This window comes from Sturnira hondurensis, unplaced genomic scaffold, assembly GCF_014824575.4.
Source record: "Sturnira hondurensis isolate 20B ecotype Veracruz unplaced genomic scaffold, ASM1482457v3 Scaffold0004136, whole genome shotgun sequence".
Classification (NCBI taxonomy): Eukaryota; Metazoa; Chordata; class Mammalia; order Chiroptera; family Phyllostomidae; genus Sturnira; species Sturnira hondurensis.
This window is the reverse complement of record NW_028076767.1, coordinates 40,766,247-40,782,138: the sequence shown is the minus strand read 5'-3', so window position 1 is coordinate 40,782,138 and position 15,892 is coordinate 40,766,247. Positions and strand designations below refer to the sequence as shown.

General features: G+C 35.8%; 1 protein-coding gene across 4 annotated transcripts in view; it reads right to left on the bottom strand.

Annotated features, from left to right (window-relative positions):
* The window catches only part of ATF2 (activating transcription factor 2), a 78,201-nt gene that overhangs the window by 15,496 nt on the left and 46,813 nt on the right, over positions 1 to 15,892 (bottom strand). For 3 of the 4 annotated variants that reach the window (XM_037044411.1, XM_037044412.1, XM_037044413.1), the window contains 2 exons: positions 4,134 to 4,283; positions 963 to 1,169 (listed from right to left, as the gene is read on the bottom strand). In XM_037044411.1, the coding sequence (XP_036900306.1) occupies positions 963 to 1,169; positions 4,134 to 4,283 (357 nt within the window). Of the gene's footprint in view, positions 1 to 506; positions 577 to 962; positions 1,170 to 4,133; positions 4,284 to 15,892 lie in introns of those variants that run through there. The other variant, XM_037044414.1, reaches the window with a different exon arrangement.

Genomic DNA, 15,892 nt, shown 5'->3' with positions numbered 1-15,892 from the left:
GATTTTCCTGACTTTTTTCTTGTTATTTAAAACATATAGCAGTAACATCCCTGTATACATTAATTAATTTACTCACACATGTGCATTTATGAAATAGATTTCCTGAAGTGAGATTCCTAAGTGACATCTTTAAAGATAGATAGGTTTAAGAAGACAGCAGTTATCAGCAATTATATAGAAAGATATGTTTTTAACTGGAAATGAATTAACGCCGAAGACTGATCAATAACACCTACAATTCACTAACATAATTTTCTAGTTGATGCTCATTGATTGATAGTTCAGTAGATTTTACTGGAGAACATTCACAACATTTAAAGGAAAAAAAAAAAAAGAAGGAAGGAAGAAAACAGACTTGGCTCTCCCCCACTGGAAATCTTACCAAAGACTGAGTAGGAAGGAGCCTTAAACCTTTACACCCATGAGGTTCCTAAGAAATGTATCTGAGGCACATTGGCAGGGCAGTATAAAATGATTTCAATTGCCACTGGCCATATTGTACCTGTTCTGTGGATAATAAGAGTCCTTCAGTTTCCAAAGCTGTCAATCTGGCACCTTTCTTGAGCACTATATTCACTTTAAATAAAACAAAACAAAACAAAATTTATAATTCAAAGAAAAGAACTTAAGAACACCATTACTTAATGCAGCTTTATTGTGATACAAACCAGAAAACGAGCATGAAAAGTAAAATACCAGTGATGTTTTTAATTGTAAGATTCTTTGAACTTTATATCACAACTTTATTAAGTTTAAGTATTTTTGTACTACACACTTAAACACATTTAAAATCTCCATTGTATCAGTGTTGAAAGTTTTCTATTACTTCATCTCAGTATCAAAATAGGTTTATAAAATTAGGTTTTATATAGGTTCTCTACACACCTAAAATATTGAGATGGCTAAGGAGGAAAGGAAGAGCTGTGTTCATGATGATTAAAACAAATATTTATGGACCGTACCTGCAGTTGTCCATTTAATGAACTCAAGTCTTCTGCTTTCTTCTCTAAAGACTGAACCCAGACTTTCCTTTTCTGTCGGCATCTTGAAGCTGCTGCTCTGTTTCGCTCCAGAAACTTCCTTCGTTTTTCATCAGGATCTTCATTAGCTGCTCTTCTTCGACGACCACTTGTATTTTGGGTCTGTGGAGTTGTGTGGGCTGGAGAAGCCTACAATAAACAGAAACGGAAGCAAGCGTTTTAGTGAGTGGTGTGTCCGTACAGCGCATTTACCATAAACGGAACTGGCAGGACTAGAAGTTGCTCTGGGTGAGTCAGTGAGTAGCTGGTGAGTGAACGTGAAGGCCTAGGACATTATCATGCACTACTGTACACTTTATAAACACTATACACTTATTATACACTAAATTTATAAAACATTTTTCTTTAATAATATTTAATTAACCTGTATTGCTGTAATTTTTATTTTATGCACTTTGAACTTTTTAAAACTTATAGATCCTTTTATAATAATACCTAGCTTAAAACACATTGTATATCTGTACAAAAATATTTTTTCTTCCTTTTTTAAAAAAAGATTTTATTTATTCATTTTTAGAGAGGGGGCAGAGAAGGAGAAAGAGAGGGAGGGAAACATCAATGTGTGGTTGCCTCTCACATGCCCACACTGGGGACCTGGCCCACAACCCAGGCATGTGTCCTGACTGGGAATCAAACCAGCGACCCTTTGGTTCACAACCCACACTCAATCAACTGAGCTACACCAGCCAGGGCCAAAAATATTTTCTTATATCCTTATTCTATCACTTTTACTATTGATATTCAAAATTTCATTTTTTTACTTTTGACATTTTTTAAAAAAACTAAGACACAAACACATTAGCATAGGCCTAAACAGGGTCAGGGCCATCAACACGACTGTGATCCACCTCTACATCTGGCCCCACTGGAGGGTCTTTAGGGTCTGTCGTCTCCTATAACGTAGCTTCCAGAATCCTTTGTAAAGGACCTGACCGAGGCTCTTCTGGAAGGAGGGGTCACTCTTCTCAGAAACATGTCCATGGTGGTTTGGTGTTTTGTTTTTGTTTTTCTTCCTCACAGATTTGCTTGTAAGCATATACTGTAATCTTATAGAACCACCACCACATATGCAGTCCACCACTGATGGAAATGTCATTATGTAGCACGAGATTCTAACTCAGCTTTTCTTCAGTTTTTGAAATATAGGGTCAATCTTTTTCTGAGGGTCAGGTTCATTAATGCTCATTTTCCTGGTGGGGAGGATCCCACAGGAGTCCAGATTTTCATTATAATTCATCTCCCCACCTCTCAACAGATTGGCCTGGCTATCCCAGATCAGCCAGAGACAGAAAGCTTCACTCACCAGTGATACTGTCTAGCGTCTAGGACTATACAGCAGTAAATACCTCCAAGCCTCTTACAAGTCCCAAAGTTGTATCACGGAACACGTGAATAAAAAGACAGGAAATAAAGCCTTGGGCACAGTGCAAAGGAAACAGCACTTTGTGGCCACAGGCACGTGATCCAAAGAAGCCTGAAATGATCTTTTCCCTATAATTAATTATATTTTAAAATGGTGTGAACAGATAAAACTTCTATGTTCTCCTGATGTAGATAACAGGCAAAAATCTAATATACAAGCTCAAGATAACTTCTGCAGGAAAATCACCAAATTAGTTTTCACTCTACAAACTCCAAAAAACACAATGTTATGATTTAATTCATTTTCCAAATAACTAGCATTAAAAACCACTAGGGTTATTCCATTTATACTATATTTTAACTGTAATAAAGACCAAGTATTAGATTGTTTATTTTACATAATAATTCCAAGTTACTCTTTTAGAAAAATATTTTTATGGCTAGCTTCAAGAAAGGCAAGCTTGAAATATTTACCTTATCCTTGTAACTTATAACAGGTTTTTTTCTTTTACTCATTTGGCTAAATAGGAGAGAACAGTTATGTTTTTTAATTGACAATTCAGTTTCACAGCAAAGGCCAAATAAATCTAAGTATGATAAGTGGAAACTGTAAGTTACATTCGTGTATTTTTACACCTAACAAGGACCTGAGGCTAATGAGAAGCGTAAGGACCTCCTCCTTTCCTTTCTTTCACTGACTCATTCACTCTTCATTAAAAACACATGAACTATTCTGGAAACTAGCGAGATACAGCAGAGGAGTTTTCACCTAATAAAATCAAATATAAAGATATAGATAAAAATTAGACAGGGAAGCTATAGCTAATATAAGAAAATAAATTATATTTGTTTCTTTCCTTTCAAATAAATGTTTAAAGAAATAAACACCACGCTTAGCTTGCAGATCATACAAAAAAAACCAGCCCTGGGCTTTGTTTGGCCCGTGAGCCATCTTGCTAACCCCTGAATTATGGTAATAAAATATACTTACTTACTTTCCCTCTCTCTTGGACAATTAGTAAAAGTTGTTTAGTGGATGACAACTACATTCCACTTTGTCATAAGTTTCATAAAGATAAAACAGAATTATCTAAATACCCTTGCTTAGAAGGCATTTGGAAACTCGCTGTTTACCTGTTTATTTAAATGCAAAGTTTTGCTTTTTCATGTCACACTAACAGTCTTAGGGTAGAGAAGATAAAAGGTCTAGAGTTCTGAAACATTTAAGAGAAGCACAGCAGCCCTTTACCATAGAAATATCGATCATCGAACAGGCAGTCACAAACTAGAGAGAAGTGAAGAGGGCCTCTAGTACAAACAGCTGCCACATGGCACAGCTTGTCCTCTGAGGATGTTTCACAAATTTTAATGCAAGAATTGCTTGATTTGTGCTAGTAATGGGCTACATATATACATTAAGTATTGAATACAATTAACAGAAAAATACTTCCTTTGTATAGTATTGGTGGACATCGTGCCATGTTAGACCGACTAATATACAGGGAGTCCTACACAGTAATAATTGCTTGACGGGATGATGGACTGGACTATTTGCTTAATGTCAATACTTTTACACTGAACTCACTCTTCCTAAGGCTTCTGATACACTTTGAGAGTAACAACATAACCAGAAATAATTTTTTTCAAAGTACATAGTCATTTAAGTTACACTGTATTTGTTTTTTTTTTAAGGATTGTAACAGTGCTGAATGATAAAAATGACAAACATACCGGAGTCTCTGTAGTGGATGTGGCCGGCTGTTGTAATGACTGTGGTCGAGATTCCTCTGACTGAGTCCTAACCAGTCCGCTACCATGACCTTTTACTGTATCGCCATTGGTCACAGGAGGATGTTGCTGGGTCAAAGCAGCTTTTAATCTCTGAAATGCAAACACTAAATTAAAAAAAATTTCTCTGCTTTCTACCCAAATGCAACTCTTAACATACTTTTTGATTAACCAAAAAAGGTATTTGTCAAGGAGTGCATAAACTCATTCAGCTTTAAAGTTAATTTTGATTTATCATAATTTGTTATGTTCCTAAGATCACTATAAACATCAATAAGATAAACAAAAGGACCTTTGGAAAGCTTCCCTGAGTCTTTTGTCTAATAATAGTACTAGAGATTCTAAAGTTTGCTGTTCTGAATCAATTTTGAGAAAGAGTAAAAAATAAAAACACTATTGAGTGAAAATAACTAGCTTTGTTCAACCAACACAAAGCAATACAAGTTTATTATGTACACTTATTTCCCCTTCCCAGCCACTCCATTCCTATACTCTATATTCCAATATTCTCTGGCTCATAGATTCTTAGACCAAAATCTCTTCTTCTCCGGTTACGGACCATCTGATTTCTGCCTGCAGGTCTGATGTCAGTGCTTCCTTAGACTATGACCTGATACAGCACTTTTTAAGGCCACTACACTATCAGGTTAAACCTTCTCTGAGAACCTACATCTCTTAGGTTTTTCCTGTCTCCAATAAGCAGATCTACTTCCAAGTTTATCTGTTCCACTGTGTTCCATTTTGCCTGTTAACTGGACTGTACCTGACCCATTGTCAAGAGGAGGAAAAGTCTAGTGTTAGAATGAGGCCCTAGACATTTATGGCTACCTCTTTAAAGTATGCAATGTGAATTAGCCTTATTATTCTACCAGCAAAAATGTATCATATGTGAATACATTATCTCCCCAATTAGACAGTAAGCATTTTAAGTGCAGAGATTGCCTTATATTTTTTTTGCATCCTTTTTAGCATCTGGTACATTATTGATTTATTACACAGGTAAACAGCAAATGTATTTGCTAACAAACAGAAATTGGTTTCTTTGGTGAAAATGACACATGATTTTGGGGACAGTTTTATTGTTATGATCTGTATTTTGAAATAATTAGCACAAGGTAATCATACTATAGTATCTCTGAGATGAAAGACCTGAAACTGTTGGTGCTGAAAATGTTCTTATTAATGAGATGTAGTCCTTGAGCCCAAAATAAAGTTCTCTCACAAAATTTGATGCAGAAATATGTCCATGATCTTTTCCTAAGATCCACACTCGGGGGCAAATTTCAGGGGTGGGGGGGGAGGCTACAAACATCAGTGTGAGAACTGTGTTGCAGTCTATCCAGTGCTTCCCAAACATTCCAGAAGTAACTGCCTGGGTGTTACAAGTTAAAAACAGATTCTTGGTAGCCTCTCCTCTCTTCCTTCTCTGGATATAGCAGAAACGGGTGGGTAAGAGAGAAGAGCTTTTGAAAAAGGTCCCCAATGATTCTAGCACAATTGCTTTCATTCACGCCAACTCAGAACAATTTAGAAAGTTTAACAACTACTTGGAAATTTGAAGTTTCTTAATTTTCATCTATGCATATCTTACTTTCTATATCTAATCCAGATTCCTTAAAAACTGAAGCATATATGAAAAGATCCACAAAATTTCCACTAAGCAATAGTTAAACATGGACAATTGTTAGTGGACATTTTCTCTTTACCGCTAATCATTGTAGATTCTGAGTATGACTTTAAAAACAAAGTCAGTAGTTTAAAACAAGTTTCACTGAGTTGTAAATTCAACATAGTAAAGTGAACTCATCTTAGTGTACAGTTCTCTGAGTGTTAACAAGCACATGCAGTTGTAGCACCACCTCCTACACTCAGAGTGTAGTACAGTTCCATTACCCTCAAATTTCCCTCATGCTCCCGTCCTGTCTCCCTCCTCATACAACCAGCCCTGGAAACTACTAACCTGTTTTCTGACTCCAAGAGTTTTTGCCTTTTCCAGAATACCATCTAAATGGAATTATACAGTGTAGAGCCTTCTGAATCCAGCTTCTTTCCCTTAGCATAATGTACAATGAATTTCTAATAGGACAATATCCCCGTTTTATAGATTCAGAAACCAGAGATCATTTGTCCAAGGTCACACAGCCAGCCATTAGTTAAGTTCAAATCCTAGATTTGTCCAAACCACACAAGGAGTGATCAAGAAATAAAATTTGAGGCTGAGAAAGAGAGGGAGAGAAACATCAGTGTGTGGCTGCCTCTTGAGTGCCTCCTAGTGGGGACCTGGCCAACAACCCAGGCATGTGCCCTGGCCATGACTCGAACCACCAACCCTTTGATTTGGAGGCTAGCACTCAATCCACTGAGCCACAACAGCCAGGGATGGTGGAATACTTCTTTATGAATTGCAAAGAGTTCTACAATATGTAAAGTACTAGTATCTTTACTGGTTAGTATATATAATGTATACATATTGGATACAGCTGAGAAGACACTTTATGTTGTTCAGAATTTAACTCTGCCTAAAACTATGTGTGACTGAACAAACCATTTACTGTATTTTGCCATGTATAAGGTGCTCCTGTGTATAATGCGTACCCACAATTTTGTGTGCATTATACACAGGATCATTAGGCCCATATTATACCCATGGAACGTAATCATTATACTCATTCATAATGTACATCCTTATTTTCCCCTCAAAAACGTAGGCAAAAAAGTGTGCATTATACATGGTAAAATACAGTAATCTTTGGGTTTCGGTTTCTTTATCTATAAAACTGAGACTGAATAATGTTAATTTCTAGGATTTAGGTAAATATTAAATATAATATGTAAAAGTACCTGACTCATAAAAGGATCTCTAAAATGTCAGGTTCCTTATTTCTACAAAAATAGCCTCTGTTTTCTTTGTATGGGTGTGGGATGGAGATGCCAAAGAACCAGGCGAGTTCCTACACTTTTGTATTTTCAAACTATACTTAGGATCATCTTAGTCACTAATTTAGCCTCAGACATATTTTATTATGTAAACCAAATTCTCAAGACCACATCATACAATGCATCTTTCAAAACCCAGATAAAATTTTTGGTTCTTCCTTGTTTTTCTTCTTTTTTAAACAAGGAGGAACTACCACATTAGTGGCTAGAATACAGGAGCTTTGGACACTTATAACTGACGGGATAACATGGAAGTGGGTGAATTAAAACTAAAATTAGGTAAGTGGACAAAGCAAGTGGTTGGTTATATTCAGGTAGAAATACTTAGGTTAAATGGTCAAAGAAAAATTAAAGGTAAAATGATAAGAGTTTGAAAGTATGGGTCATATAAGCAGAACAAAAGAGAAGAATCTGGAGAGGCAGTCTCTGCATGATGGTATCTTTTAAAAATAGAATATCAGATGTCAAAATACAATGAACAGTACCCAGTCTCCAGCATTAGGTTAGGGCTTTCATTTATGGATATAAAATGTACATACATGTAAGTAGTGATTGAGATGTGAAACTTAATAAATTTTATGTTGGTAAAACATTTTTATGTCCTTAGGTAGAAAGCATCATAGAATTGGAAAGCATTTAAAGTTTTATAGTGAAGAGCTTAACTCTTAGAATTAATGAAATACAGTAACTACACACAGGGGAGTCTGAAGTACATAAACATCACTCTCTTGAATAATCTTTAGTAGGACAAGTTACTACCTTACAGAGCACTTAAAAGCAGCATCAGTATTCATTCGTGACCCTCTCCTGACTGCCCTAGGGTATTCAGCACTCAGCCAGTGAAGAAGCTCTAATGTCTGCTCCATGCTGTTATGTTGATTACAACAAGTCTGACTTGGAAAGTGTGCCACTGGGTACAAAATTTCAGAAAAAGATCTTCAAGGGTTAATTAACACTGCTCTGGAATGCAGATTTTTAAAACAGCAATACATATATATGTAAACTAAAAAATCAGAGTGGGTTCAGTGAAAAAAGCTGTCACTAAATATGATTCATATAAATTTTACAATATAAAAATGTCTACAATCCACCCATATATATTGTATTTGCTAGAGACATTTTAAACAAATAATTTGTTCAAAAATTAGTAAGAAATTCTGTCCACTGACTCTTAGTTCATTGAACATATTTTAAACAAGTTTTATAAAACTAGTACTTTTGTCTAATATTAAGTATTCTAAGTATATTAGGAATCAATAAGGGTATCAGTCCATTGCTGAGACTAAAATTTCTCTCAATAAGTAAAACAAGATTGAGTGCTCAATGAAATTAAATTATTTAAAAGTCTATATTCTCCACCATATACAATAAAACAGACATAATTTTAATTTCAAACTGAAGGTGTATACCTTGTTTGAAAGAAAATGAAAACATCTTTATTACTGTATTTCTAAGAAGACTAATGTTTTAATGCTTAGAATTAATATTTAACAATATAAAATTCAACTACTATTGAAAACTTTTTTTAAGAGATCAGAGACTGATCTGTCTCTGGTCTCTTCAGAGACAGATTCTATCTGTTGTGCTGATCTGACATATTCACTTTAAGAGGTAAACGAAAAATAATGCTATTCAAGTTCTATGTTATACTACTGAAAACAGATTTTATCATATTTGTCAGAACTTAGCAGGAACAAACTATTCCATCATAGTTCAAAGAAAAAACAATGTTCTCTAAAAACAATTTATGAAAAAGTTAGATCCATATTTCATATGTGCCACAAAAGCTCATCAGAGTAATAACCCTCCTTCTCCTGGGTGTTATCCTACCATCTGCTACTCTATTACTTATCTTTATTTCGCAACTAATTAACAGCATAATCTTCTAAATTCAGCAAGTTAATTATCATTATTGTGGTCTTTGCAGCATCATCAGTCCTCATAAAGTCCTGTCTCCCCACCCCCAGAGAACATATGAAAATGAAGGAGGCTGGGAGAGAGTCTGTTTCTTGGAGTGGGCTCATTAGGTGTTTGCTGATTAGCTTAGCATGCAGAGGCAGGTCAGAAGAATTCTGCTGAACATGAGGTTCCACGCAGGGCCCAACTAAGTTAATGTGAGTTTCTGAACATTTGCCAAGATGCCCTCTGTCAGCTCTCAGTAGAAACCCCCCGCAGAAAACCCACTGGCTACCCACTGAGTGTGGAGGTATTTCTGTTTGTCACACAGCTCTTAAAGGGATGAGTCTGGAAAATACCACTTAAATACTTTCTGCATCTTCTTTAACAAAACTCCTAAATGATTAACATTCAGAAGATTTACTTTTTGATTACAAATACTACATAAGAAAAGTCTTCTATTAGAAGAGTAACAAAGACAGCAAATATTTATGGTTTACGTGCTTAATGACAAACAAAACCCCTAAACCTAAATTTGGTAAAATACAGTGCAATTCTGCAGTAAAACAGATTCTACTGATTCTTGTGTAGTATCAGAAAGCACTAGATGACCTTGTGTCTGTGGACCCCCACCTTACCTTTTTCTTACACCACATACTTCCTTTTCCAAAGCTTTATTCTAAAGTTCTTAAAATTAAAAAACAAACAAACAAAAAACCTTGCTTTGAAGAAATTTCTTTAGCACAAAACAAGGATCTTATTTCAATATTTATAGGGGACACAAACACAATGCAAATGTAGCGTCTTCCTGTAATCACTAGGCATCTGCATATCAGGGCACTGCAAAAGCATTCTTAGCACTCTTAGGATACAAACAAGTTTCTCTTGGGCTACATGGTGTGCTACTCATTTTATGTGTTCTAATGCTGCCATTCCTCTACATTATTTTTTAACCACAGGTCATTTTAATACAATCAGCACTGCTAAGATAGGTAGCATGTCACTAATAGACTGTGACCACACAGGCCAAACAAATCCTAAAGAGATACATAGAACCAAACACGGAGAACGTTTTAAGTATTTTCGGAGTTGAAAACACCAAAGCAAAACCCAACTGAAGTAGTGAAAGAAGAAATTATAAGTTTCACTGAGGGGCTGTAGACTGGTGAACAGTCATAAAAATTAATTATTATGTATGTAATGTGAATACAGAAATTCGAGCTGGGAACCATGCATGTGGAAAGCATGGATTTGAAGTTCTATCTCTGACGGAGAAAAGAATAACGTCTCAGGATCACTTATCTGGTTATTAAGAAACCTCTGTGCGCTGGGATATGAACCTAGTTTCAATGTTCTTCAGTTGGGATGATACAATTATTTCCTCATTTGGTAATAAGTCTCTAATTTTAGCCCCTTGAAGTTTAAAAAGTAATCTATGACACTGACATTTTATTTCAAATTTAGAAATAATCTGTATCTATTTGATATTTTATGTTCTAAAAGCACCTAAAATAACAGATTATCCTTGGATTTCAAATTAAAATAATTAAGAGATTGATTTATTCCTGTGATTTGAGTTGAGCTAAGATAATCTTACTAAGCCTCTATCTAACTTATATAGGAGTATTTTTAAAAACCATGTCTCATTATATCTGTTAATTGAATTTAAAGGTTATTAAGTACTTGGGAGACAGAAAAAACAGGATATATTAAGTTTAAAATAAAGTTTAAGATGCTTAATATTAATTATACTTTAAGCCCTTTAAAAGGGCTACATATATAATTAGATGTGTAAATTGGCCTTAACAATTTACAGAAGAACTAAATTTAAAGCTTTAATAAATCTAGTATTATTTTAATTATGATGTGTCACACCAACACACATCATAATTAAAATGCCAAAGGTTAAATATAAAGAGAGAATCTTAAAAGCACCAAGAAAAAAGCAGTTAATTACCTACAAGGGAGTCCCCAAAAGACTATCAGCTGATTTCTCAAAGGAAACTTTGCAGGCTAGAAGGGATTGGCAAAAAATATTCCAAGTCATGAAATGCAGGGACCTAAACCCAAGATTGCTTTACCCAGCAAAGCTGTCATTCAAAATTGAAGGGCAGATAAAGAGCTACCAGACAAGAAAAAACTAAAAGAGTTCATCATCATCATACCATTATTCTTTGAAATGTTAAAGAGGCTTATTTAAGAAAAAGTTCAAAGCTATGAACAGTAAGATGGCAATAACACATACCAATGAATGAATCAAAACAATTAAGCAAACAAGAACAGAGATGAATCATGGATATGGAGACCATTTTGATGGTTGGCAGGTGGGAGGGCAGGGTTTCCCTAAACCCTGCAAAAAGGGTTCCCTAAATTGCAAGAAGAGGTGAGGAGATTAAGAAGTACAAATTGACAGTCACAGAAAAGCCACAAGGATGTCAAGTACAGTATAGGAAATGGAGTAGCCAAACAACTTACACACATGACCCATGGACGTGAACAAAAGTATGCGGATTACCTGGGGGGGTGGGGTGGTAAAAGAGGAAAATTGGGACAACTCTAACAGTATAATCAATGTAATTTTAAAAATATCTAATATTTAAAAAAAGAAGTCCCTGAAAAAATGATTCTTCTGTAAAAAAAAGTCACCATAAAAAAAAAAACAGAAAAAAATCAAAAACAAAAATCACTCCAATGATATATTATCCTGTCCACCTGTTTGGGGTAAAAAATCAATAATGTCCTTCTTAAAGGTAACACTTTTTGACTCTCTTGATGGTCACAGGCAATATCTGGGGGGAAAATTCCTCAAAATCTAAGATCACATCTGCTGAATTTCTTGGTACTCACGAAATGTTTGTTAAATAAATGACAGCTGATAGAAATAACTGTTCAATGAGACTGGGGCAAAATATATAAACATGAATTAAACTACAAAAAACCAAGCTATTTCTGGTTATTCCCTAAGGCTGATAGATTCATTTTGTACTTCTCTAAGTATAGTTCATGTTGATGATAATGACATGTAAGCACTGAAAAGTCTTAAACAGATACTAAATAATGTTCATTCTATGTTACTAAGACAGGGAAAACAAAGTAATAGCTGATAAAAATATCAAGCCAATAATGAAGTAGGAAATAATCTAGATATGACAACAACAACAACAAAAAACCCCAATTAATCACAATTCCTCTGGCATTCCAGGCGATTGGTATTTTGTTACCAGTTCATGTTACCTGAATAACACGGTATCAACTATGATTTTCACAAATAAGCCAAATGCCTACAATATATTAGAAAATAAAAACACATGTGGTATCTTACCATAGCATAGTATAATTAAAATACAGATCAGTAAAGAAAAAGATACAGAAGAAAGCCTCCAATTATTTGGAAATTATATAATACTTAAAAAAATTAATGTACGTTTTATTTTATTTACAAAACAATACCACCTATTACACAGAGTTACACAGATTGAGATAAAAGCCAGATAAGATAATTGTAATAATTATCCAGAGAAAGTTATAAGCCAAATCAATACCTAAGCTTCAAGGGCAGGTAACAAATATTTTCTTCTGAACTTTAGAAAATAAAGTCTTGCTTCTCATTTCTGCTTCCAGTTCCACTTATCCTATACAAACAAGAAGTACTATGGAAATGCAGAGACCTGGGGTCCAAAAGCAGATCACTGATACTGCCCAGAACTACCAGGTTTACACAAGGACGGTAGGTGGAAGTCAGTTCATCCAAAGTCAACTAGGGAGGCATGTAACCAAGTATCTCAGAAAGTCTAGTTATAAATATATCCTTAGGCTAACGCCTTTTCTTCATAATTCTTTTGAAAAAAACTATGAAGTCTTTCTTAACATCTTATTGTACCACGAAACCTTCAAATATATATTCAGATGGAAGAATTATGTAATAAACATCTGTATACCCACCAATGCAGTATATCACTAACATTTTAAACTATATTACTTTATTACACATCTGTTGACAAATCCATCATTCATAAAGCCAACTTATTTTTTGGTGCATTTTCAAGTACAATAAATAGCAGGTATCAGTACATATACACTTAAATATTCTATCTTTTGGGGCTGAAATATAAAACTCATACACAAATCATAAGTGTACCATTCAGTGTTTCCGCAAATGTACACCTGTGTTAACCAAAACCTCTATAAACACTGCCACACCCCAGAATATTCTCCCATGCTCTTTCCCAGTAAATACCACTAAACACAACCACGATTCTGAATTTTTCCACCACAGATCAGTTTTACCTGCTCTACAATTTTATATAAATGGGTTTACATGAAAAAAATGAAAAAAAATGAGAAAAAAAGTTTGAAATATCTTATTAAAAAAATGGCTTAAGTTGAAATCTAGTTTGATTAATAAATACATTCTGAGACTTCCAGCCAAGATGGAGGTGTAGGTAGATACCGTTTGCCTCCTCACACAACCAAAAGAAGGACAACAAAAAGTTTTAAAACAAAATAACCAGAACTGCCAGAAAACTGAATTGTATGGAAGTCTGACAACCAAGGAGTTAAAGAAGAAACATCCATCCAGAACGGTAGGAAGGGAGGAGATGGGCAGCTGGGCAGAGAAGCAACTGGCAGACCTGGGTGGGAAGCTGGCACTTTGCATTCTGGGCAGTGCCACATTCATGTGCAGATAAACCGGAGAAACAACTGGGGAGCAAGACAGACCCCTCAACCCCGGGTTCCAGCCCAGGGAAATAAAGCCTCAAAGCCTTTGGCTGAAAACACATGTGGGGGTTGAGGTAGCAGCGGAAGAGACTCCCAGCCTCACAGGAGAGTTCGCTGGAGAGACCCACAGGGTTCTAGAATGTAAAGAAACCCACTCACTCGGGAACCAGCACCAGAAGGGCCCAGTTTGCTTGTGAGTAGCGGGGGAAGTGACCAAAAGCCATCCAAGAGCCAAGTAAGTGGCACTGTTTCCTCTGGAACCCCTCCTCCGCATACGGTGCCTCAAATGCAGCAACCTGAGTTGCCCCACCCTGGGGAATACCTAAGCCTCTGCCCCTTACGACATAACAGGTTACCTACAAAGAAGTGCTGCTCATAAGGCTATCAGCTGATTTCTAAAAAGAAACCTTGCAGGCAAGAGGGGGCTGGAAAGAAATATTCAAAGTCATGAAAAGCAAGGACCTACATCCAAGATTACTCTATCCAGCAAAGCTATAATTTAGAATGGAAAGGCTTAAAGTGCTTCCCAGATAAGGTAAAGTTAAAAGAGTTCATATCACAAGTTATTATTATATTTATGTGAAATGTTAAAGATACTTATTTAAGAAATGGATGATCAAAACTATGAACAGTAAAACGACAACTCACAACCATCAACAACTGAACCTAAACAAAACAAAACAAAACAAAAACGAAGCAAACTAAGCAAACAACTAGAACAGGAACAGAGTCACAGAAATGGAGACTACATGAAGGGTTATCAGTGGGGAGAGAGAGGGGTGAGAATAAGCGGAAAAAAGGTACAGGGAATAAGAAGCATAAATGGTAGGTACAAAATAGACAGGGGGAGGTTAAGAACAGTATAGGAAATGAAGAAGCCAATGAACTTATATGTATGACCCATAGACATGAACTAAGGGGGGAGATGCTGGTGGGAAGGAGAATGTAGGGTGGAGGGGAATAGAGGGGAGAAAAAATATGGGGCAACTGTGATAGCATAATCAATAAAATATATTTAAAAAAATAAATAAACACATCCTATGCAGGACTATTAAATTCTTCAAAACTGAAAAAAAAAAAACCACCCCCCAGAAAGCAGATTAACTTTTGAAGAGAAGCCAAAGATCTCTATTTTCATGTGAACATATTCTAACTATTAAAATTTGCTAACAAATGCAAAACTGTAAAAGACCAAGAGATCTGACCTGGTGGCTGAGTTGGTTGGAACCTTGACCCATACACCACAGGGCTTCAGGTTCAATTTCCAGTCAGGGAACATACCTAGGTTGAGGGTTCCATCCCTGGTCAAGTCACATGCCGAGTAGCAGGTGGAGGAGAGGCAACTAATGGATATTTCTCTCTTCCCCCCTTCCTGTACTGTTCTAGTCATGCAGATAAAAACTAACAGTAAAACTCCACAGTGGATTATTTACCCACAAAAATTAAGACGTATCTCTCCACAAATACATAAGAATGTTCACAGCAGATTAACTCATAATGTCTAGGCAGCAGAAACAACCCAAATGTGTGACAATGCATGAATGGATAAACTATATTATATTTATACAATGAAATAATACCCAGTAGTGAAGGAAATGAAATGCAGAACAGTGTAAGCATCAATGTCCTGCTTACTGTATGCTGAATACAGTAAGACAGACATGACTAAATACTGTATAAATCCATAAAATTTTATTTGGGTATTTTTTGCATTTCATTTATTTTTTCATTGTTGTTCAATCACAGTTGTCCTAATTTTTCCCCATTGCTCCCCCCTACCCCTCCCATCTCCTGCCCCCTCAGTCAATCCCCAGCCTGTTGTCCATTACCATGGGTCCTTTACACGTTTCTTGACTAGACCCTTCCCCTTCCTTTCCCTGTTATCCCTCTCCTCCCTCCCCTTTGGTCACTGTCAGTCTGTTCCTTATTTCCATGTTTCTGGTTCTATTTTGCTCGTTTCTTCTGTTCATTAAGTTCTACTTATAGATGAGATCATATGGTATTTGTCTTCTGCTGCCTCGCTTACTTCACTTAGTATAATACTCTCCAGTTCCATCCATGCTGTTGCAAAAGGTAGGAGCTCCTTCTTTCTTTCTGCTGAGTAGTATCCCATTGTGTAAATGGACCAGGGCTTTTTTATCCACTCATTT